Here is a 22,560-nt window from a genome sequence, read left to right on the forward strand (position 1 = left end):
ACTGCACAGGGGATGCCAGTGCCCACGACCCTGCTGCTTCCCAGAGTAGCAGCCTGCCTCAGGCTATCCTTCTTCCCCAGGTCTTGGCCACACCCAGCCGCCTGTGGCCAGGCTGAGAGCACCCAGAGAACAGGCAGGTGCCAGGGCCTCAGGAGCCACACATGCCATGCCTGTCCTGCGTCCTGCCTGTCTCTGTCCCGTGTTCTGCCCACCCAAGCCAATGCCCTTCAGAGGTGGCAGGGAAAGAGTCCAGTGCCAAGCCCTGGAGACCTTCTGCTGCTCCCTCTGGGCGTGTGTAGTGCACAGGCCTCTCCTGGGGTTCTAGTGGTGTTGGCTGCGTAACTGAAGAATTCTTGGGGCTGTGCAGTGAACTCCGATCGTGTACATACCCAGCCGGGGCTGGAGCCGTGAGACACGACCCCGTGGGGAGCTCCTGCCTGTCACTGAAGCAGAGCAGCAGGGTGGCTGTGGGGCTTTCTGAGGGCTGTGTTTGTGAAGCGCACCCCATCTTCAAGTGGATGTGGTCCCCCTAAGGGACTGCAGAGCCCAGGGACATTGCACACGAGCACAAAAGACTTTTCAGGGTTGCAGTTTCCCCTGGTGGCTGGCTTTTTGTTTGGGTTTGGGAGACAGGGTCTGCTACGAAGTCCATGGTGGCCTTGAACTCACTGTGCAGCCCAAGATGGCCTCAAACTCAAAGCTCCCCTCCTACCTCAACCTCCTGAGGGCTGGGATTACAGGCGTGTGTCACTACGCCCAGCTGGTGGCTGGTTTTGAATGAAGAATAAAATCTTCTCGCTCTGGTGGCTGGTGCCAGTGGTCAAACTAGGCAGACAGTGGCCTTGCGTGGCTGGGCCATTTTCTACGTAGCCCTGGGCCCAGCCCTCTTCCTGCTCTGTGTCCTCTCTGGGGTTGATGCCTCCTTCCTGCCCTTGTCCCACGTCTCAGGACTGCGCAGGCTGAGGCCATGGGGTGAATCACCCGCCTGCCTCTGCAGCAGCTTGACTTGCAGTTGCTTCCACTCACATTGACCTAGCCAGGCCGTAGCCTCTGCTGACCCCCAGTTGCCCATTCTATCCTGAGAGCTGAGGGTCTCAGCTGTCTCTCTGCTGCAGACCTGCCCCATGGCTGCAGAATGGGTGTTCAGCACCAGACAACTGTGGAGGGGCCCAGGGGCTGGAGCCCTGGGGACAGAGGACTTGCGTGTCCAGGAGCCGACAGCACCCTCTGTGTGATTGGGTCCTCCCTGGTTTATGCTGCTGTGCATATTCTAGCGGAGGGGTGGGTTGCTGTTCACAGTTTTGCATCTCAGCCTTTATCACACCGTGCCTGACCCTGCTTCCGGAGGACCTTGTCTGAGTGCTTGCCTGATGCTTGTTGGAAAGCTTGGCTGTGTAGCTTCAGGTTCCAGCTTGCCAGCTTTTTCCTCTTTGGGGTTGGCCAGCTTCCAAACCGAACCAGTGCTTCAACTTGAATTTAACGCAATTTAGAAGATGTGTGACCTTAGGCAGGTGGAGATCACCTGGTGCTTTTTTTTTTTTTTTTTTTTTGGTCTCTTTGAGCCAGGGTCTCGTTATGCAGTTCAGGCTGGCCTTCAGCTCACTTTGTAGTTCAGGCTGGTCTCGAACTTGCAACAATCATCCTGCCTCAGCCTCCTGAGTGCTGGGATTACGGGAGTGCGCTACCAAGCCTGGCTCTGCCTTGTGCTTTTTGAAAAACAGCTCCACCAGGCAGATTAATTGAATGACTTAGCAAGGACCCATCTCAAGAAATAAAAACAAGCTGAGCATAATAGTGCACACCTGCAATTCCAGGATTTAGGAGGCCGAGACAGGAGGATTGCTTCAAGTTCAAAGCCGGCCTGGGCTCCATAGTGAGTGTAAGCCTGAACCACGCAGCAAGACCTGTCTCAGAAAACAAACAAACAGAAAAGAAACTGCTGCTAGACATGGTTGTGGATCCATCCCTATAATCCCATTACTTTGGAGGCTGAGGCAGGAGGACTGCAACTTTGAGCCCAGCCTGGGCATCTTGGCAGTTCAATGAGACCCCGTCTGAGGATTAAAATAAGAAAAAAATTGAAAATGGGCTGGTGATGCGGCTCCGGGCAAATGAGAGAGGAGGAGTGAGTTCATTGCACATGGCGGAGAGTGCGTCTGGCGAGGCACGAGGGAGGCCTGGCAGGCCGCTGTCCGAGATCTTGCTGTCAGCTTTGGTGTCCTTTCAGAGCACCTCCTGGGCCACCTGGAGCATGGCAAGGGGCTCCCCCCGGGCAGCCAGCCAGAGGCAGCAGCAGAGCCTGAGAAGGAGCCCAGTGCGCCCTGTGGGGAGCCCCCCACGGCCCCCGAGAGCACCACTGCTGCTGCTGAGAGTTCGGGGCCCCCCAAGGAGCAGAGGAAGAAGCCTCGCCGTGGGCGGAAGCCCAAAGGATCCAAACCCCAGCAGCCTCTGGTCATCTCGGAAGGCAAGGAGCCTGCAGGTGAGGGCTGGCACGCAGCCGGGGTGTGGGGGGCACGGCCGCCCTGGGCCCGGGCTCACACAGGTCATCTGTCCATCTGCCAGTGAGGCCACGTGAAGGCGGCCTCCAGGTCCTCTCGTTCAAGTGCAGGAATCAGACAAAGCTGTGCAGGCTGTGAGGTTTGACGGGAATGTGCCATGCCCAGCGCCTGAGGGGTGCAGACGCCCCCCTCTCCCAGCTGCCCTGATGTCCCCAGCGGAGAGGAGCCCACCCAGGCAGGGTCCACGTCCTCAGTCGGGGTTGGACTCTGTGCTCTTGGCTGCCTGTCCATGCCTTGAATTGGATGGAAAGAGGAGTGGTTTGAGGCCGACAGTTTCCTGCCTCGATGGGGATAGGAGAGCAGAGGAGAGGGAACAGTGGTGTCCTGGGTCACCTGGGTCCAGGATGCTCAAGCAGCTGGAATTCTAGAGACCAGTGTGCAACTCTCTGGGCAACCTTCCTTGGCCCCGTCTCTGACCTACTGTGAAGATTATTTGATACTTAATTCTCAGGCACTTTTCAAACATCCCCGGACAGTGGCTAATTATAAACTTGAATAACTCTAAGTGTGTCAGAACTAATTAAAAATTAGAAGGTTCTGCTGTCTCTCCACACCATTCAGGCTCAGTATAAAGAGATGGAATTCCCATGGTGGTTGTGTGGCTTTAAAAAAGAACTGTGACTTAGAACTTCCCTTTGGGTAAAAATGAACTTCAATTTATTTATTTTGGTGGTGCCAGGGATTGAACCCAGGGCCTTTGCACTGAGCTACGTCCTAGCCCTTTTCATTTTTAATTGAAGACAGAGTCTTACTAAGTAGCTAAGTTGTCAAAGATGGGCTAGAACTCAAGAGTCTTTCTGCCTCGGCCTCCCTGAGGGTGTGAGCCACCACACCTGGCTTTTCTTCAGACAGGAAAAACAGTGTGCATGCCCGAGTATACCCTTTGCCCATCACGTCTGCTCTGGGCCTTGAGCACACATCCTGGGTTTCCTGTGCCTGTCGCCGACCCATAACCACTCTGCTTGTCACACCCCTTTGCACAGAGCAAGTGGCTGAGATCATCACCGAGGTTCCTCCGGACGAGCCTGCCAGTGAGACGCCGGACGAGCGGATCATGGAGCTGGTTCTGGGGAAGCTGGCCACGCCCAGCGACACCATCAGCTCAGTGCCCAAGTGAGTCCCGAGGCCCTGGCTGTCCTCGAGAGTGGGACAGGCTTTTCCCTGGGTACAGCATCACACACTCAGGGTGGTTCGGGGCTCCATCCGCTGTGGACCTGGGTCTCTGTAGTGTGGCGGACAGCTGGTCTCCTGGAGACTCACATCTTTGAGTCCATCCACATTGTCAGCTGCGCAAAGTGATCCTACCCACATCTCCACCACTCACTGCCTGGGCTGCTCTGCCTCTGGCTGCCAGGCCCCAGTAAATGTTCTGTGTTATTTTGAGTAAATGTAACCCTTCGCTGCACCACCCCTGGCTCCCGCAGCCCTTTGGGCATAGGAAGCTGTGTCGCCTGTTATTACCCGGGCTGGGATTCTGCCCTGCAGCCCTGTGTACTGGTGCTATTTATTTCAGGCCATTTTGGGTTGGCAGAGTGTGCCTGTGTGAGTCCTGGAAACTAAGACCAAGACCTAGCAGAAGCTTGCTGCTTGTCTGCCTGTACCCTGTCTTATTCCCTGAGGTTGTGGGAGCCGGGAAGAGAAGTGCAAAGGTCAGGGTCAGATGCAGTGCAGGACAGAGCAGTGCCCAGTGAACCTGAGTGAGCAGGCCCGGGCAGTTTCCATCACAGCTCCCAGGTGGCTGGTGTCAAAGCCCAGGGAGGCTCAAGGTGACTGTCATGGAGCCCGGAGGTGCCCTCCACACCCCAGCATCTGCCTGAGCCTGCCCTGCCCTCCATGGAGCAGAGGCTCAGGGCTGCTGGCCAGTGTGGATCCTGGAGCCGATGTTCCAGGACCTACCCTGTCTGAGCCCCCATCCATCTGTCCATCCCTGTCGGGCAGGTTCACAAGTAGCGCACTGGCCCTCAAGCGCGGCCTGGTCCTGGCCAGCAGACATGGCATCCGGCGGAAGCTGGCGCGGCAGCTGGGGGAGCACAAGCGTGTGCACCAGTGCGAGGTGTGCAGCAAGGTCTTCCAGAACAGCAGCAACCTCAGCCGCCACGTGCGCTCGCACGGTGAGTGTGGGGCCCTGGGGCTGGGGCAGGTGGGGCCTGGATCCCCTGAGGAGTGAATGGCTCCCCATCGGCCCCCAGGGGACAAGCTGTTCAAGTGCGAAGAGTGTGCGAAGCTCTTCAGCCGCAAGGAGAGCCTGAAGCAGCACGTGTCCTACAAGCACAGCCGGAATGAGGTGCGTGCATGGCAGCTGGGCTCTCACGTCCCTGGTGGCATTTTGAAGCAGCCCCTGGCCGGTAATGCTGATGAGGCCAGAGGCATAGTCAGAGTGTGGATCCATCTGTGGCTTCTTCCTGCATGCAGTGGACGCCTGGATGGAGGCGGGTGGAGGACTACAGTGCATGCGGCTGGGACGGCAGGGGCTGCAGGTGAGGCCCTCATGTGGCCATCTGGCTAATGGGGCCCCTCTGACCAGGTGGACTCCGAGTACCGGCACCGCTGCGGCACCTGTGGGAAGACCTTCCGCATGGAGAGTGCACTGGAATTCCACAACTGCAGGACAGGTGAGCGAGCGGTGGCTGGCAGCTGGGCTACCTCCACTGCCGCAGCCACACCGGCCAGGCCACCACGAGGGATGCAGTGGGCAGGGACGGGCAGTCAGTCCCACAGCTATGTGAGCAGGAAAGAGAAGGTGGGGACCTGGTCATGGACGGGGGCTCAGCCAGGCCACTGCACAAGCCGCCCTCTGCAGACCCCATGCTCTGAGGTGCTGTGCTGGGGGTGATCCCATTGCCTGGGACCAGGTTCCTCCAAGGCCACACGGAGAGCTGGGAAATGAGACAGCATTACACAGAAATGCACAAGTGTGACCAGAAGATACACCAAGCATTTACACGTCTCTAAATCTATTATGGTAAAAAACGCATTGCCACAAAATCCTCCTCCTCACTTCAAGCACACACATCCCACTGTCCTGGCCGCTTCCTGCAGCAGGTCTGGAATCCTCTCTCCTCAGTGTCTTTAACTGTGCTGCCTGGCTGCCTCAAAGTCCTCTCAGGATTCAAAACATTTCCTTTTCTTGGTCATTTTGACCTTGGGGAGGAGCTGGTAGTCCCACGGTGCCAGATCCAGTGACTAGGGTAGATCAGGACACAGTGTGGCTGCCTTGCGGTTGGATGGTGCTTGGCGGCAGCATTTTCCGTGGTTTTGATCACACCTCATAACGACCCTCAGGAAAGAGGGCTCCAGAGCTGCTGCAGAAAGGGGCCGGGATGATGGGACGAGTGTGTGTGGAGTTTTGAGGGAGTTCATGACAGTGTCTTTTATCGTGGAAATTCTCTTTAAAATACAGACGCTCACTGTATATTTTGATGGAATCTTGTACGTCAGCAAGGCGGCGTGGCTCAGAGCCCAGGAGGGTGCTGTCTTCCTAGCCACAGTCCCCTGAGGTCTGGCGTGCCCTGTACTGTGGGGATGGTCACGAGGCAGAGGCCTAGGTGATTGTACGGGCATCAGAGAATGCAGAGGACAAAGTCACTGTCACCTCTGTGTTCTGCCTCTCTCTAAGACTCATAGAAACCAGGGGACAGCGCACCAGTGGTCAGCCCAGAGCCCACCCACTCCTGGTGGTCCAGTCTGTGGTGGAGCTCAGCTGGCCTCAGAATGCCCACTGTTCCCACCAGGGTGCCCCTGCTCACCACCTGCTGGGTGTCTTTGCTCAGCTCCGAGGGCTCCAAATAGAATCGCGCTATTCTCTGCGCTGTGGCAGGGCTGTGCTGAGGGGCCGGGAGGAGCTGTTCTCATCATTCACGACTCTGAGCTGCATGTGTCCAGGGCAAGAGTGGCCTCAGAGCTGCCGAGCGTACCCAAACCGTCTGCAGGTGTACAAGACCCCAGGGTGCGCCCCCTCCAGGTGCGCCAGAGACCCCCGGGCCTCCACCGAGCTACTCCCCGGTGGTGGGGGTGGTGCGGTTGCAGCAGAGACCCAGCCTCTCTGTGTCATGTGCTGCACTAGAGAAGTCGTCTGCCTGAGTCTCTCAGTTCTGCACTGGACCCCCAGTCCAGCCCAAGCCCTGCATTCGCAAAGTCACCGTCTTCTCTAATGCCAGTTGGCGGGTTTGGGGATGGTAACAGCAGTTGTGGCTTCGCGTCGTGGGACCTGCGTCCGTGAAGGCTGTGGGGACGTCTTAGGCGAGTGGTGCTGCGTGATTTCTCCTCAAGACGTCAGTGGTCCGTGAGCGTGCTCAGATGCAATGATCCTGCGGGAGCCCGCTTGCCCGCGCCTTGTTAGTCTGTGCCTGCGCGGCTCTCAGTGAGGTGCAGGACGCATGCGCTGTAGCTGGGCGGCCTTTTCTCACGCACCCCGCGGTGCTGTGACCGATGTCCCTCTGGTGGGGACGTCCTCTACGTACTCTCAGTGTTCCTGGTGCTGCTGGTTACCCCGAGAGGGCCCTGGCAAGCAGCAGGGGCTCAAATCCCCACCATTGGGCAAAAGTAGCCCCTGGCCTCAGAGCCTGGGGTCAATGTCCTTAGGCCTGGTGGACCCATTCCTGCGAACTCGTGCTAGGGACATTCAGCAGAGAAAAGCCGCATTACCAAAGATCGCATTGCTATATTGCCTCTGATGCCTGAGCCTGAAGCCGGGTATGGGTGGAAGGTTGCATACCACTGAAGCAACGGGGAGTTTGCTTAGCATGTGGCACCTGTGCCCTGCGTGATCACACATCACACATCCACACATCCACACATTCCCAGCAGGGCGGGAAGACAGGACAAAGCCGTCAGGTGCCAGGCCAGACAGGCACCTAGAGAGGGCTGCATCTGTGAACAGTGTTTCAGGCCAGCAAAGGAAAGCAGTCTCCACCAGAGAGTACTACTCTGCCATGAAGAAGAACGGGCTCCAATCCTTCAGGGGAAATTGGTTACACCAGAGACCACGATACTCCATGAAACAGACCCAAAAGTTTAAGTAGTGCGTGGTTTCTCTCAAGTGGGAAACTCGAAGTATAAACAAATGAAAGGCGGATGGTCAGGAGCAGGGAGATGTCTGTTTCACAGATGGATGGCGCTGGAGAGCTGGGGCAGGAAGATGACAGAGGAGGAAGCCTCAATGCACACCACAGCCCCCCACGAGTCTCCTACAGACAGAGGCTGAAAAACAACAAGAGGGAAGGACAGAGAGTGGCTGCAGGCCCAGAGGCAACGTGGCCTCCTGTATGGCCTCCTCCCAGAGGGGGGCTCAGCTCCAGGCTGAGGTCACACCTGCCTGCCACACCACCACCGTTCCTGGCCCCCGCAGGTCCTGAGTGTGGCCTTTGGGCCAAGGTCTTCCCTGTGGTCTCCCATCTGCTGCCTCCTCAATGCCCCTGGCCCTGGAGTGGCCTCGTGAAAGTTACACAGCCCTTCCTGTCCCCGAGTCACAGGCAGGGAGGGAGAGCCAGAGCTGCCCACCTCAGTCCAGTCTCACGGTGGCATCGCATGCCCATTGGCAGTGTCTGAAAACTCTATCACAGCTAGCAGGGGCCGGCCCCCTCCCTCTCGACCTTCCTAGGACCAGTGGGGAGAAGAGCTGAGCCGCCAGCAGGGAGGATTCGGGGGCAGTGCTGTCCACTAGCCTTGGGCGTCAGCGTGCCGGGCAAGCTTCCTGAGGCTGGGGCCAGGGCCTCACTCTGGGGAGGGTAATGGCGTGTCACCTGCCTGTCACAGCTCTGCAGGAGGAGATGGGTCGCCGGCCGAGGCCCAGGAGCAGCAGGAGGTGGGGGGCAGCCGCAGCTGGCGACTGACTGCGCTGTGTGTCTGTTTGCTCCCTGGACAGATGACAAGACGTTCCAATGTGAGATGTGTTTCAGATTCTTCTCCACCAACAGCAATCTCTCCAAGCACAAGAAGAAGCACGGGGACAAGAAGTTCGCCTGCGGGGTCTGTAGCAAGATGTTCTACCGCAAGGATGTCATGCTGGACCACCAGCGGCGCCACCTGGAGGGTGAGTCCTGGGCCTGGCTGCCCTGCTTCTGCCCGACCCAATGGGAGGCAGGAAGAGGGCGTAGAGATGGCGGGGACAGGTCTGGGACACCAGGCTTTGTGGGAGTGGAGGTGACATCACTAGTTCAAGAATTTATTCCAAGAGGCTTTTAATTCTAGGGGAATACCAGATGCACACCTGCAGTCCCAGCACTTGAGAGGCTGAGTCGGGAGGGTAGCCGTGAGTTCGAGGCCAGTCTGTACTACATAGCAAGGCTCTGTCTCAAGAAAATGTGAAAAAATCCTTTCCATGCAACAGATTCCAGAGTGGAATCACACAGCTTTCAGTCCAATGCAGGGACAGTGTCCTGCAGACACAGCTGGTGCGGGACCACCAGCCCTCCCTGCCCATGCGCTGTGCTCCCACAACCAGCAGGGAGCGCTGTCACCAGGACTCAAAGGAGGTCATGTGCAGCAGGCCTGGGGAGCTTGTGTCCCCAAGCAGGGGACAAGGGGTGCAGCAGGGGACTCTGAGACAGCCGGGGTGTCTGGAGCGTCCCTCTGTGGGTGGGTGCAGAACTGCATAGGGTCCCTTTCAGGAAGGAGTAGGGGGGACTTACCCAGTGCCACATGGATGGTGAAGGGATTCAGGATACAGTGCCCCCAGGTGATGGTTAGGGTCCTGACCTTCCTTCCAGGAACTGCTGTGCTTTGTAGTGGCTGTAGGACCAAAACACTTTATTAACACATGCAGCCATTCCTTCACGGAGACGGAGCCTACGCTCATCAGGAAGAAAGTGAAAGCTGGGGGTGGGGACCCCGGCACTGGGGAGGCTGAGGCAGGAGCATCACTGAGACTTTGAGGCCATTGAGGCCCTGTCTCAAAAACAAAACCAAACCAAAAGAAAAGGAAAGATAACAAGGTCATGCACAGTTTAACCTTACCCATACCTATGCTCATACACGAAGTAGCCACACGTGTGTACCCACACACACACCGTGTACGTGTGCCCGTACACATGCACACACCCATGCCATGCATGGCATACGTTCTTATACATGCGTGTGTATACAGGCATTGAACCTTTTTAAAAACAGGAAAGGGATCACAGCCTACGTGAATTTCCACACCTTTCTCACGTGTGGCCTTTCCACATGACCCATAAAGACTCAGGGTGTTTTTGCTCAGAATTACATTGAGGAGTCTCTGGCCCCTGCTCAGCTGCTGGGAAGCTCCAGGCAAGCTGCCGTGCCTCAGTTTCCTCACCTAGTACCACTGGGATATGATCGTCCTCCCCAGGGTTGGTGCCTGGCCTGAGGAACCCTTGCAAAGTTCTGGTGAATCTTAGTGCACAGTAAGTGCTGTGTCCGGGCGCTTTGGTCTCTGCCAAGGTCATTGTGAGCATGGACACAGCCTGGTGGTGGGCATCACCTCAGGGCACAAGGGTGCTTCACAGATCCCTGTGCCTAGGAGCCTGGACCACACCTGCCTCTGGCCACCATGACTGCCCACATGTGTTCAGAAGCCTGGGGTCTGCACCTCCGTGCCCAGCTGGCATTGCATAGACCCCCTGGAAGGAAACCCTGGGCATCAGTTGCTCTCTTCCACCAGAGCTGGCATGCTTCACATGGACTTTTTATTGTCATCACTGAGACAGAATCTCACTGCAGTGGCCAGGCTGGTCCGAGCCCCTGACCCCAAGCAGTCCCCCTATCTTGTGAATGCTGCAATCTCAGCATGTGCCACTGCACCCAGCCACGGGGAACTTTTCAGAGAGCAAGGTCTCCTTTTATCCTGCTCCTCAGCAGTGTCCCTTCAAGCCCAAAGTCTTTATGATCATCCAGCTGTTTACCCTGATTCTCCCTGGACTGGTTTAATTGGCAAGGCGTGGATGGAAATGGGCACACCAGGTGGTGAGCCCCAGGATGAATCACACTTGCTGTCCAGTTGCAGCTCCTGGCTGCTGTCCTGGGCTGAGACCCTGGGCGCCCATGTGTGCCAGAGCCACTGGCCCCATTCCGCCTTCTCTGTGTGGGGTGTGGAGGTACCACGGTGCCTGTGTGCTGAGCACTGCCACCTTGTGCCCTCTGGGCAGCCCCGCTTTGGGCCATCTGACCCCTAGCCAGGCGCTCACTGTCTTCCCGGACTGGGATTGCAGGTGTGCGGCGGGTGAAGAGAGAGGAGTTGGAGGCCAGCACTGAGAGCCTGGTCCGCTACAAGAAGGAGCCCTCGGGGTGCCCAGTGTGTGGCAAGGTAACACCCTGCAAATGACAGCCAGCAGCGCTGGGAGCTGGGGGGAAATGTGTCGTTTCCTGAGAGCAGTGTGGGGGACTGGAGGGCAGCAGTCAGAGCTCTGATCCTGTCCTACCGAGGCGCCTAGTCACGGCTCCCCCAGTTGCTCAGGATTTGTGCCACTGAAGGTGGGGTATCTGGCAGTGGGCTAGGAAAGGCTTTTCCTTGGCAGCCTGCAGAGCCTTGGGTTTTGGGATCCTGTGGCGCTGGTCCCCTCTCCGAGGCAGTGAGTGTGTGTTCCGGCACAACCAGCTATCCCAGCATATTGGGGGGTGCCCACTGTCCCCACGAGGCTGGCAGCTGTGGGCATGCCATCCCACCATCCCTTCCGCCAGCAAAGTGGACTTTCCACCTTTACATGAAACTTTCTGACTGCTTCATAAAGCCACACAGGAAGCCAGAGCCAGGGTCTCCCACCGCTGCCCTAGACCAGAAAGGCCAGGATGGCAGGGGGGTGGGGTGAGGTGCCCAGAGCACAGAACACAAGCCTGGAGCAGACTCTTCCCTGACAGCAACTTTCAGAGATCACAGGTGTCTCCAATGCCTGGCTCCTGGAAGGACCTCTGCTCGGAGCTAGTGAAATGTTTAAATGCAGCCAGGCATGGGGTGCACCCCTGTGATCTCAGAGCTCTGGGAGGCTGAGGCAGGAGGATTGCAAGTTTGAGCCAAGCCTGGGCAGCTAACCTAGTGAGACTTATCTTAGAAAAAAAAAGGGCTGGGGCTGGAGCTCAGTGCAAGGCCATGGTTCAACTCCTAGTACTGCAAAAAATAAATAAATAAATAAATAAAATAAATAAATAAATAGAAGATTTCCTCGGCTGGAGTCCCCACTGGCCTCCACTGTCAGCTGGCCAGGAGACTCGTCATGACCCGAGCCGGTGCTGCGCGGTTCTCCATGGGTCCTGGGCGGCCCTCACGGGGCATCTCCTGGCCCAGGTGTTCTCCTGCCGGAGCAACATGAACAAGCACCTGCTCACCCATGGTGACAAGAAGTACACCTGCGAGATCTGCGGGCGCAAGTTCTTTCGCGTGGATGTGCTCAGGGACCACATCCACGTGCACTTTAAGGTGCGGGGTACCACGGGCCTCTAGTATGGGGCCTCCACTTTGAGCTGGGCAGGGGCAGGGGCAGGGGCAGGGGCAGGGGCAGGGGGGCTGCTCGGAACCCCGGCACGGCGCTGCAGCCGGACCGTCTGTCCCACAGGACATCGCGCTGATGGACGACCACCAGCGAGAGGAGTTCATCGGCAAGATCGGCATCTCGTCTGAGGAGAATGAGGACAACTCGGACGAGAGCGCAGACTCGGAGCCACACAAATACAGCTGCAAGCGGTGCCAGGTAGGAGGCCGCCTGGCCATGCCCCCGGGCAGGGAAGGAAGCACGTGGCTCCTGGCCAGGGCACCACGTCAGACCATCTGCGGGCAACCGTGCCGACCAAGGCGGGGGACCCCTCCCCAGCCCTCTGCTCCACGGGGGGAGGGGGAGGAGTTACGTGGGGGGCGCCAGTCCCCAAGGGCTGGCCGGGCTGGGGCGGCTGTGAGTGCTTCTGTGCCCGCAGCTCACCTTCGGCCGCGGGAAGGAGTACCTGAAGCACATCATGGAGGTGCACAAGGAGAAGGGCTATGGCTGTAGCATCTGCCACCGCCGCTTTGCGCTCAAGGCCACCTACCACGCACACATGGTCATCCACCGTGAGAACCTGCCGGACCCCAACGTGCAGAAGTGAGTGGGCAGTGCCCAGGGGTGGAGTCTGTGGGGTACCCCCAGGGTGCATCCCCAGCGGTGTCCCAGCCTCGCACCTGCCCTGGAGCTGGGCCCATCGCGGCCACCTCAGGAAGGCAGGACAGGAGCCCCATCTCCCGCCACCTCGCCCTGTACATGCCACGCTGGGTTGTTGTGACCCAAGTCCCCGCCTGTGCGCCCACAGCAGTGGTTTTATCCTTCCCTTCTGGCGGCCCCAGACCAGGTCCCTCCCTAGGGCTCCGTCCTTGCTTATAGACATGTCTTCCCCCGGGCCTGTGTCCACCCTTCTCTTCCGGTGAGGACATAGCCACGTGGCTCAGGGCCTGGCCTGTGGCCTCATCTTACCTGCTTCACCTCTCCCCAGTCCCCAGGCCCTCCATGGCCATGTTTCGTGCACGTGGGTTAGGATAGAATCCCAGGCAACCCAGCTCAGTCCATGATGGAAGCCAGGATTCTTGCACCTTCTGTCGACCATGGAGCCCCTTGGTCCCTGTCCCCTGGGTGCCTGGGATGGGCTCCCGAGGTGGCCGTGGCACGCCCTGCCTCCCCAGGCCGTCTTAAGCAGATGTCTGCCCCAGGTACATCCACCCCTGTGAGATCTGCGGGCGCATCTTCAACAGCATTGGGAACCTGGAGCGCCACAAGCTGATCCACACAGGTGCGTAGCCCAGGGCTCTGAGGTGGCCGCCCCGCCCTGCCCCCTCTGCCCGTGCCCCGCCTTCCCATTTACCCAGCCCCTCTCCCTCTGCCTTGCTCCGCCCCTTCTGCCCTCGGCCCGCCCCTCACTCTCCAGCCCCGCCCCCTCTGTCCCAGCCTCGCCTTCCCAGCCCCACCCCTCTGCCCACGCCCCTCTTCCCTGGCCCCACCCACTCCATCCGAACCCCGCCCTCCGGGCCCACAGTCACCCTTAGGCCTAGGCGCCCAGTCTCGGGGATTGATGCGGGTGGGTGGCCGCCAGCACTGGGCTCCAGCGTCTCTCTCTGCACGGCCCTGCAGGCGTGAAGAGTCACGCGTGCGAGCAGTGCGGGAAGCCCTTCGCCCGTAAGGACATGCTCAAGGAGCACATGCGCGTGCACGACAACATCCGAGAGTACCTGTGTGCGGAGTGCGGCAAAGGTAGGGCGCGCCCGAGGCGAGGGGGGGGGGCGCGCTCTGGGCGCAAGCAGCGATGCAGTGCGCCCAGCGCTGGCTTGGAGGGCGGTGAATCCGAGACCACAGCCTTTGTAGTCAGTATGCGCGCTGAACTCCTCATGGGTCCTTCCTTCGCTTCTTCCCCCTGAACCCAGGGCCTTCGCACTGAGCTCCGTCCCTGGCCCTTTTTTACTTTGTTTTGGGTCACAAAGTTTCACTGTGTTTCCCAGGCTGGTCTAGAATTTATGACCTTCCTGTCCCAGTGCTGGGATTAAGTCGTGCGCCGCCACTGAGCCCAGCTCACAGTCTTGTCCAAGAAAACCTCCTTCTCCAAAAAAGCCCAGGCAGCAAGTCCCCACCTCCTGTCAACCCCGTTTCCTCAGTCCCAGTGGGGCAGGACTGCCCCCTTTAGCGAGGAGACAGGCATTGCTTTGCTCTGCCTGTCTGATCTTTAAAGTTGTATACTCCATAAGTGTGGGTTTATTTTTCTCTCATTTGGCTTTTACAAATGTAGAATAGTGTAAGGGAAACCCAACAGGTGTATAACCTGGCCAGCAGACAGCCTCCATTAGCCCAGGCAAAAGGACAACTTGTGAGCCAGGCCTGGTGGCTCACACCTATAATTCCAGCACTTGGGAGGCTGAGGCAGGGGGATTGCTGTGAGACCAGCCTGGGCTACATAGCCAAAAAACAAGGAAAGAAAGAAAAGAAACAGTAGCACATAAAGGTTGAAAGCAGGCACCGAGGTGGTGACTCCCTTGTTCTCTCCCAAGGTCGGCATTGCTTCACGTAAGGAATAGGGCTGTGCCACTGACCAAGGCACCCCCCTAAAAAATTCCTGAAAAAGTAAATTTTTAAGAAGCCTGAGGCAAACACTCAGGACTAATCTGTAAGGCTTCTGTTTGGCACCAAGAGGAAAACCCAGGTGTTCAGAGATCCAGGTGTTCAGGGTCCAGGTGTTCAGAGGTGCTTCTTCTGGGTGTAGGGATTTTAAGCATTTAAAACATAACCATCCTTTCCCAAGTAGCTCGGGAATGGGGCACAGATTGAACCCAGACCTGGTATAAAGAGCCTTACCATTTGCAGCCAGTGGCAGTTGTGTTTATTTCAAAACTATTCACAGAGCTTTTTTTAAAAATGGAAAGAAAAGGGCTGACCATGGTGGCATACACCTGATATCCTAGCAGTCTGGGAGGCTGAGGTAGGAGGATCACGAGTTTGAACCCAGCCTGGGAAATTTAGTGAGACTTGGTCTTGGAACTTTAAGAAAGGGATGTAGTTCAGCGAAGAGGCCCTGGATTCAGTCTCCAGAAGACAACATCACTGTCATAAAAGCGGGGCTCTTCATGTGGACGAGGGGCTGGGATGCTCTCATGAGATCCACAGAGCCAGCAGCTAGAGAGGCAGCAACAGCCCGCCCCAAGGTGGACAAATCTGGCTGCATGTTGAGTACCCCTCATTTGTAAATCCAAAATCTGAAATTCCAAAATCAGAACCCTGGACTGAGGTTCCAGAATTTTCTGATTTGAAGGAGTTTACATTTAAAAGTTTTCAGCTTGGGGATGTTTAGCCACTCAATTCTGGACAAATACTCCAAAATTTGAAAAACTCCCAAATCTGAAATACTTTCAGCAGTGAGCATTCTGGATAAGGCATGTTCAGCCCGCCTTTGCTCTGTGATGGCTGGCCCAGTGTGACCTGGCAGCCTCTTTGTGTTAGGCAGCATGAGACACCAAATAGGGAGTCCCAGGCACACGGGTGTGGTGGCCCCAGGACCCCTGTGTTCTCTCTGCTAGGAGTTCCATTTCCCCAAGCTGCCCTGGGCCTGCCAGGTCAGGTTCTCAAGGGAAGGGATCCCCAACATGGGCAATGGTGAGCTGGGGTCTCCCATCACCCCGGCCTGGGCCTCTGCTCTCTCCACCTCGGAGGAAAGCCTGTGGCGTCACCTGCGGGTCGGTGGTCCCCTGCACACAGGTAGAGGGTGGTTGTTTGTTGAAAGAACAAATGAAAACCAGGGTTGGTGAGTAGTTGTAAAAACTGGGCATGGTATCTGCATGGGCCGCACCAATGTCCCTGATAGTGACATACCTCTGTGACATACCTCTGGCACTGTCCTGGAGGACCTCACTCTGTGTCCTCTCTGACCCTGATCAAGAGGGTGTGTGACTCTCAAATCAAAAGACTAGGGTTTTTCCCTTTTTCTTGTGAACCGGGGCACTGAACCCGAGGCCCCTGCACTGAGCTACATGCCCAGCCCTTTTTATGTTTTATTTTAAGATAGGGCCTCTTTCAGTAAGTCACTGAGTGTCGTAGCCTGGTCTCAAACTCAGGACCTTCTTGCCTCAGCTTCCCAGTGAGCTGAGCTCCCAGGCCTGCGCGGGTGCCTTCAGTTCGCGAACAGCTGTGCACCCAGGTGGCTTTGTGCGCCCGCGCTCCCTGCGCACCGGCTCCCCCTGCTGGCGCTGCGTGGCAGTTTCACCTTCTGTCCTGGGCTCCAGGTTCGGAATCCTGGGGTTCTGGCCGCGGCCGCGTTTTCCAGGCTGCTCAGCAGCAGGCTCTGTCCCCTCCTGCTGGCTCCTCCCTGAGGTGGCAGCAGGGCCCCTCCTCCAACTCTCCCTGGGGCCTCCTTTGCAGTCTGAGCAGGATTGAGGCAAGCGGGACTCGAGCAGGACTCCATCGTGCTGGCCTCTCGAAGTCGTGAGCACTGTCCCAGTGCTGTCCTGGGCCGCTTAACCCTTCTCTTCCCAACTCAGGCCCGGTGCCAGGGATGGCCTGGCTCTTTTCAGCTCCTTAAGACCGGCAGCGTTAGGCTGACATGGTGGCACATACCTGTCAACCTGGCACTCAGGAGGCTGAGGCAGGAGGATCCCAAAGCAAGTCTGAGGGCCAGCCAGGGCTTCACAGTGAGAGCCTGTCTCAAAAACAAACACACAGAAAAGATGAACAACATTAAATTAGAGGTAGGTCAGAAGTCACTGAAACCACAAACCATGCAAGGCCCTCCGCTGATCAGCATCTGCCACCCAGAGGGGCAGGACCTGAGGCCACCCGCAGTGCTAGGATGCGGGAGGTCACCGGCGTCCTTCCTCTGCTCAGGGCCAGTGTCAGACAGGGTCCTGGCCGCCCGCGACTGAGCCCCTCCCTTCCCCAGGCATGAAGACCAAGCACGCACTGCGTCACCACATGAAGCTGCACAAGGGCATCAAGGAGTATGAGTGCAAGGAGTGCCACCGCAAGTTCGCGCAGAAGGTCAACATGCTCAAGCACTACAAACGGCACACGGGTGGGTGGGCATGCGCGCGGCCCCACCCCTCCCTACTCCACATTCCCCGCCCCCATCCCATCCCCACCACTGTGCCGGGCAGGCGGTGGGGGAGGGGGTGTGCTCCGAGGATCACGGAGGATCCTGTTTCTGCTTCAGTTTTAAAAGCCCGGGGTTGTGTAGATGCGAACCCTCTGCCGCCGCTGCGTCTCCACCCCCTCATTTCCTACGAGGGCGATGGAAGCTTCTCACATGCCAGGTCCCGCGTCTGTTTTGGGGTCGCAAACCGAACATGCGATCTGTGCCGCCTTGGCCCACGCGGGCTGCTGCTCCGTCCCGGATCCGAGGTCCGAGGTCCGGTCCGTGTCTGGCTGATTTTCCCCCAGAGTCAGAGGTGGGCAGCGCTCAGCCCCTGGGTCCAGCCTTGCTCCCCGTGGGTTCAGTTCCCCGAGGCTGGCTGTGTCTCTGATTTCTGGGACCCGTAAGTCCTGGACTCTGTGTGTTTTTGTCTTGATTCGGGCCGGATTTGGCCTCCAGCTTCATTCCTCTCAGTCAGGATTGCTCGGCTGGCTCTGTCTTCACAGCCCTCGGATGAATTTTAGGGTTGTTTTTCTACTTCTGGGTCATCGTATTGAGTGGGATCGCAGTGAGTCTGTGCACTGCTCAAGGTAGCATGGACATTTCCGTCTCACCCACTCTCCAGTCCACGACGAGCAGGTCCTCTTCCCATTTTCTGGTCTCACACTTGCAATGATCTTCCTGCCTCGGCCTCAGGAGTACAGAGATTAGAGGCGTGCCCAAGCATGCCTGCCTTTGCTCAGTGTTTTGATGTAATTGTCATGGTACAAGTCTTTCTGTCCTCTGATTAAATTTATTCTTAGGTATTGGTTTGATTTTATTTTTGCATCTATTATGGATAGGCTCTGGGTCATGCTGTCTTTCTCAGCAAGTTTTTCTCCTAATTTTTGGAGACAGGGTCTCACTAAGTCAGGTGCTCACGCTGTGTGGGGGGGTCTTGAACCACCATCCTCCTGCCTCAGCCTCCCAGAGGACTAGAATTACAAGTGTGCTCTACCACACCACCTTAACTATCGCCTCCTGTGTTGCCTTCCTATCCTGCGACTTTCTTGCATTCCTCAGTCCTCATGGTGCTGCGGATGGAGTCCTTGAGTTTTTTGTCCCTAGAAACAGGGAAGGTGGGCAAGTCCTCTTAGTCCTGCTTGCACACACACACACACACACCCACTGCTCTGCCGCAACTGCAGCCCTGAGGAAGTGCGGTGGGTGCGGTGCCCCCTGTGGTTCTGGCACCAGCAGGGTGGGGGGAGCCCTGGGCTCCAGCCTGTGTGGACTGTGGGCTACGCACAGCCCGCATTGTGTCGGGAAAGTCTGTTTGCTTTGTCTGTGTGGGCTGAGGCTTGCGATTCACACACTGCTCTGTATCTCCGGCCTGGTACAGCATCGACCACAGTGCATGGCCCAGGTACACAGACCCTGGGGCATGGCCAGTACTATCCCTTCTGGTGTCGGGTTCTGGTCCTCATGGGCCAGTTTCTTACCGCCTGTCTGAGGTCTCTCGTGGGGACAGGGGGGTGTTGCCAAGGGAAGACATCGCTGGTCCTACAGACATCGCTGGGTCTCCACTCATGTCAGGGGACATGGCTGCCCCACCCCCGCCCCCACCCCCCTCTGACAGGAGCTGGCATGGGTCATGGGCGTTTCAAGGTGGCTTTTTTCTGCACATGTGTCTTCCCCACGGGGCTCTCCAGGAGAGGATGGCTTCTCAGCGAAGTTAAATGCAGACTCTCATGCGGGCATGGTAGGGTGCGCCTGAGGCCTCAGCTCTCAGGAGACTGAGGCAGGAGGGTCACAGCAAGTTTAGGGTGCTTTAGGCCACATGGTGAGTTCAAGGCCAGCCTGAGACCCAGGCTCAGAGACAAAAAGAGAAAATTAAAATGCACAAGAGGCCGCAGCACTCAGGGGCCTCTCCCTGCAGGGATTAAGGACTTCATGTGCGAGCTGTGTGGGAAGACCTTCAGCGAGCGGAACACGATGGAGACGCACAAACTCATCCACACAGGTGGGGGCGGCACCTCTACCCTTCCCCCACCCCATGGTGACAGTGTCATCCCCCACACGGGCTTGGCCTGACCCAATGGACGGGTGTCCCCAATGAGCAGGGGCAGGGCCAAAGGACCCAGTCCCACCTTGCCCAAGGTGACCCTGTCTCTGTGCTGGCCCTTGCAGTGGGGAAGCAGTGGACATGCTCCGTGTGCGACAAGAAGTATGTGACAGAGTACATGCTGCAGAAGCACGTGCAGCTCACACACGACAAGGTGGAGGCGCAGAGTTGCCAGCTGTGCGGGACCAAGGTGTCCACGCGCGCCTCCATGAGCCGGCACATGCGGCGTAAGCACCCTGAGGTGAGCCAGCCCTGCGCCGCCCTTCCGTACATCTGGGCCAGACCTACTTGTGCAGTAGCTGAGGCAGGAAGATCTCATGTTCCAGCCCTGCCCAGGCAGTTTAGCCTGGAGTTGGGGGTGTGGCTCACACCAACGTCCTGGGCTCAGTCCCCAGTACTGCAAAAAAATCAAAAGAGCACCTGGGGACCTCAGTCATGGCATGTGCTTCAAAAGAAGGCCAGTGAGCGCTGGCTGCTGGAAGAATGCCAGGTTTGCCCAGGGTCACTCAGGTCTTCTGTGGTCAAGAAAGCAAGCGGAGCGGATTGCAGGCCGATGTCCAGTGTCAGCATTACAGGCCGCAGCCAGCCGTCCAGAGGCAGCTTCGATGGGCCCCACATCGATGGGCTTTTATCCTATCATATTTGAAGGCAGGGTGCAGTGTGGAAACTGCAGGCGGAGCAGAAGTTGCAGGGCCCCAGCAGATGGGGCTGTTGTCCTCAAAGAGCCCCACCCTGGCTGCTGCACATGGCTCTCCATTTCACTTTTGTTAGCTGAGTGAGAACTAGTGTGTTGTGGTGGCAAAGCCTGGCATTAGGGAGGCTGAGGCAGGAGGAGCTCTGAGTTGAGCCAGAGTTGAGGCCAGCCTGGGCTACATAGTGAGTAGCTGCTGGAATCAGAGGTGTACAGTTCCCTGATCTCATCTGGTGTCCTCTGGTGAGTCCCCTCCCCAGCCGCTCACCACTGGCCTGTGCCTTCAGGAGATGTGCTCGGGGAAGGGAAGCTGTGGGTGTTCTTGGGCAGGACCCCGAGCGGGTGGGAGGCAGCGAGCCAGGGTGAGTGTCAAGAGACAGTTCCATGGCACTGAGGGACGGAAGGCAGGTAGGGGCATGAAACCAAACTGTGTGAGCAGCCGTGTATGTGTGCGGAGGCTGAGGCAGGGGAGGTGACTGCTATGGGACAGGGTCCCATGCTGCTGTCCAGCTTCTGGCCTTGATAGGGAGTGGCAGAGGCAGCAGAGGAGGGATGATGCCCACTGCAGATAGGCATGTAACAGTTGAGGAAGACGAGGCTGGGGAGGGGGGTATGGAACGGGGAGGGACAGGACACTCGGGCAGCTTCCCCAGCCACCCGGAGCAGAGGCGTTGCCAACAGTACGCATACCCTTGCAGGGGTGATGGTGCCATCGCATGTCTCTGTTCTTGCAGTGGGGACTGCCTGGGGTCCCTCCTGCCCTCTCACTGCCTCACTGCCTCGGCAGGTGCTCGCTGTGAGGATCGATGACCTGGACCACCTCCCTGAGACCACCACCATCGATGCCTCGTCCATTGGCATCGTCCAGGTGAGCTGAGGGGTCAGCACCGGCTGGGAACTCCTAGGTGAATGCAGGAGTCCAAGAGTCTGTGCCCCACTTAACCTACACCTTCTGAGTGTGCTGGTTTGGGGTCCATCTCCTCCCCAGGCTCTGGGGACAAGCCAGTGCGTCTGGCCAGCGAGCTCACATCGCTGAGTGTTGGTGCATTTCATGGATGGTTTCCATAAAAGCTAAACACGATTTCCTCATCCTCAGCCAAGCAAGCTTGGTGGTGTCAGGTCAGCTCCAAAGCAGCTGGAAGCCGCTGCCTCTGTAATGGGTGTGCTTCTGCGGTCTGTGTCTGCAGTGCAGGGGGATCCCGTTCCTTGTGGATAACTGGTGCGCTTGTCACACAACTGCCTTCTGTCCTCTCCCCAACCCCTCCCCTCCTGCCCTTTCTCCCCCTCTGCAAAGCATCTTTTTGTTGTTATGACAGAGAGTGCATGCTGTGCTCTCCTATTTGGGATCAGTTTGCCCCCCTATGCCGAGAAGGGTGCCCATGACAGCAGCTACCAGGGCGGTCATGTGCTGTGGGCAGGCCTATGGCTTTTGGGGCCCAGCCCAGGACCCCATGAGCTGTTTCTGCAGAGGGTAGGAAAGGAGCCCCCATGACCTCGCCCTGGCAGGCACCCCACTGGGTGGGACGATCCTCGAGGGGTGAGAGAGGATGGGGGACAGAAGGAGGTCTTGATGTCACCCGCCCTTGTCCTCCATGCAGCCCAGGAGCCCAGCCTCGTGCTGACCTGCTTTGGAGGACTCAGCCCCACGTATCTGTGCTGGACATTGGGAAGGAGGAATAGGCCGCAGTGCTTCAGGCTCCACTCTGCTATCCCAGGAGGCGGCTGCATGGGGGTTTGGTTACAGGCCCGTTGAAATCCAAACTTGTTTTCTAAATGAATTAATTTCAGTCTTGGGGGGAGAAAGCCTGGCCTTGAAAGCATTTTCCTTGGTCTGAGCTCCCTAGGCAGTGACATTTCCCTTTTTCCAGTGGCTCTAAAAACTAGTTTTTATCCCAGAACCCTGGGAGACTGAGGCAGAAAGAATCCATAGGTTCAAGCCTAGCCTGGGCAATGTAGTGACATAGTAAGATCCTGTCTCAGAATTTTGAAAGGGATGGGGTTGTAGCTCAGTGTGGAGGCCTTGGATTCAATCTCCAGTACCATCAAAAAGTAAAAATACAAAAAAACCAAAACCTGTTTTTTAAAGATGTTTACATTTGAGTGCAAATCACAGCCACTGCCACCATGTGCAACTGGGTGTGCAGCTGCTGGCTGAAACCGATCTCCCCACAGCCCGAGCTGAGCCTGGAGCAGGAAGAGATGGCGGAAGGGAAGCACTCAAAGGCTGCCAAGCGTAATCACAAGCGGAAGCAGAAGCCTGAGGAGGATGCTGGTGCACCGGTGCCAGAAGATGCCACCTTCAGCGAGTACTCAGAGAAAGAGCCTGAGTTCACGGGCAGTGTGGGCGATGAGACGAGCTCCGCTGTGCAGAGCATCCAACAGGTCCGTGCAGAGCAGGTGGGCGAGCAGGTGCACAGGTGGGAGAGCAGGTGTACAGGTGGGAGAGCAGGCACACAGGTGGGAGAGCAGGCGCACAGGTGGGCGAGCAGGTGCACAGGTGGGAGAGGAGGTGCACAGCAGGTAGAAGAGCAGGTGCACAGGTGGGAGAGCAGGCGCTCAGGTGGGAGAGAAGGTGCACAGGTGGGAGAGGAGGTGCACAGTTGGAAGAGGAGGCGCACAGGTGGGCGAGCAGGTGCACAGGTGGGAGAGGAGGTTGCACAGCAGGTAGAGCAGGTACACAGGTGGGAAAG

General features: G+C 57.7%; 1 protein-coding gene across 3 annotated transcripts in view; it reads left to right on the forward strand.

The window, feature by feature from the left end:
* Positions 1–22,560, forward strand: part of Prdm15 (PR/SET domain 15) — a 39,896-nt gene that overhangs the window by 13,014 nt on the left and 4,322 nt on the right. Inside the window, exons 1-18 of one of the 3 annotated variants that reach the window (XM_063224567.1) lie at positions 23–2,150; positions 2,228–2,479; positions 3,542–3,671; positions 4,497–4,669; positions 4,748–4,842; positions 5,083–5,170; positions 8,422–8,589; positions 10,727–10,821; positions 11,797–11,928; positions 12,065–12,199; positions 12,420–12,583; positions 13,183–13,262; positions 13,601–13,720; positions 16,887–17,018; positions 18,994–19,077; positions 19,245–19,420; positions 20,658–20,738; positions 22,043–22,267. In XM_063224567.1, coding sequence (XP_063080637.1) covers positions 2,096–2,150; positions 2,228–2,479; positions 3,542–3,671; positions 4,497–4,669; positions 4,748–4,842; positions 5,083–5,170; positions 8,422–8,589; positions 10,727–10,821; positions 11,797–11,928; positions 12,065–12,199; positions 12,420–12,583; positions 13,183–13,262; positions 13,601–13,720; positions 16,887–17,018; positions 18,994–19,077; positions 19,245–19,420; positions 20,658–20,738; positions 22,043–22,267 — 2,385 coding nt within the window. In that variant the 5' untranslated portion in view covers positions 23–2,095. Of the gene's footprint in view, positions 1–22; positions 2,151–2,227; positions 2,480–3,541; positions 3,672–4,496; positions 4,670–4,747; positions 4,843–5,082; positions 5,171–8,421; positions 8,590–10,726; positions 10,822–11,796; positions 11,929–12,064; positions 12,200–12,419; positions 12,584–13,182; positions 13,263–13,600; positions 13,721–16,886; positions 17,019–18,993; positions 19,078–19,244; positions 19,421–20,657; positions 20,739–22,042; positions 22,268–22,560 lie in introns of those variants that run through there. The other 2 variants (XM_063224565.1, XM_063224566.1) reach the window with 2 other exon arrangements.

The sequence above is a fragment of the Cavia porcellus genome, unplaced genomic scaffold (assembly GCF_034190915.1).
Source record: "Cavia porcellus strain 051 isolate PalLab524CR breed Dunkin Hartley unplaced genomic scaffold, mCavPor4.1 scaffold_15, whole genome shotgun sequence".
Classification (NCBI taxonomy): Eukaryota; Metazoa; Chordata; class Mammalia; order Rodentia; family Caviidae; genus Cavia; species Cavia porcellus.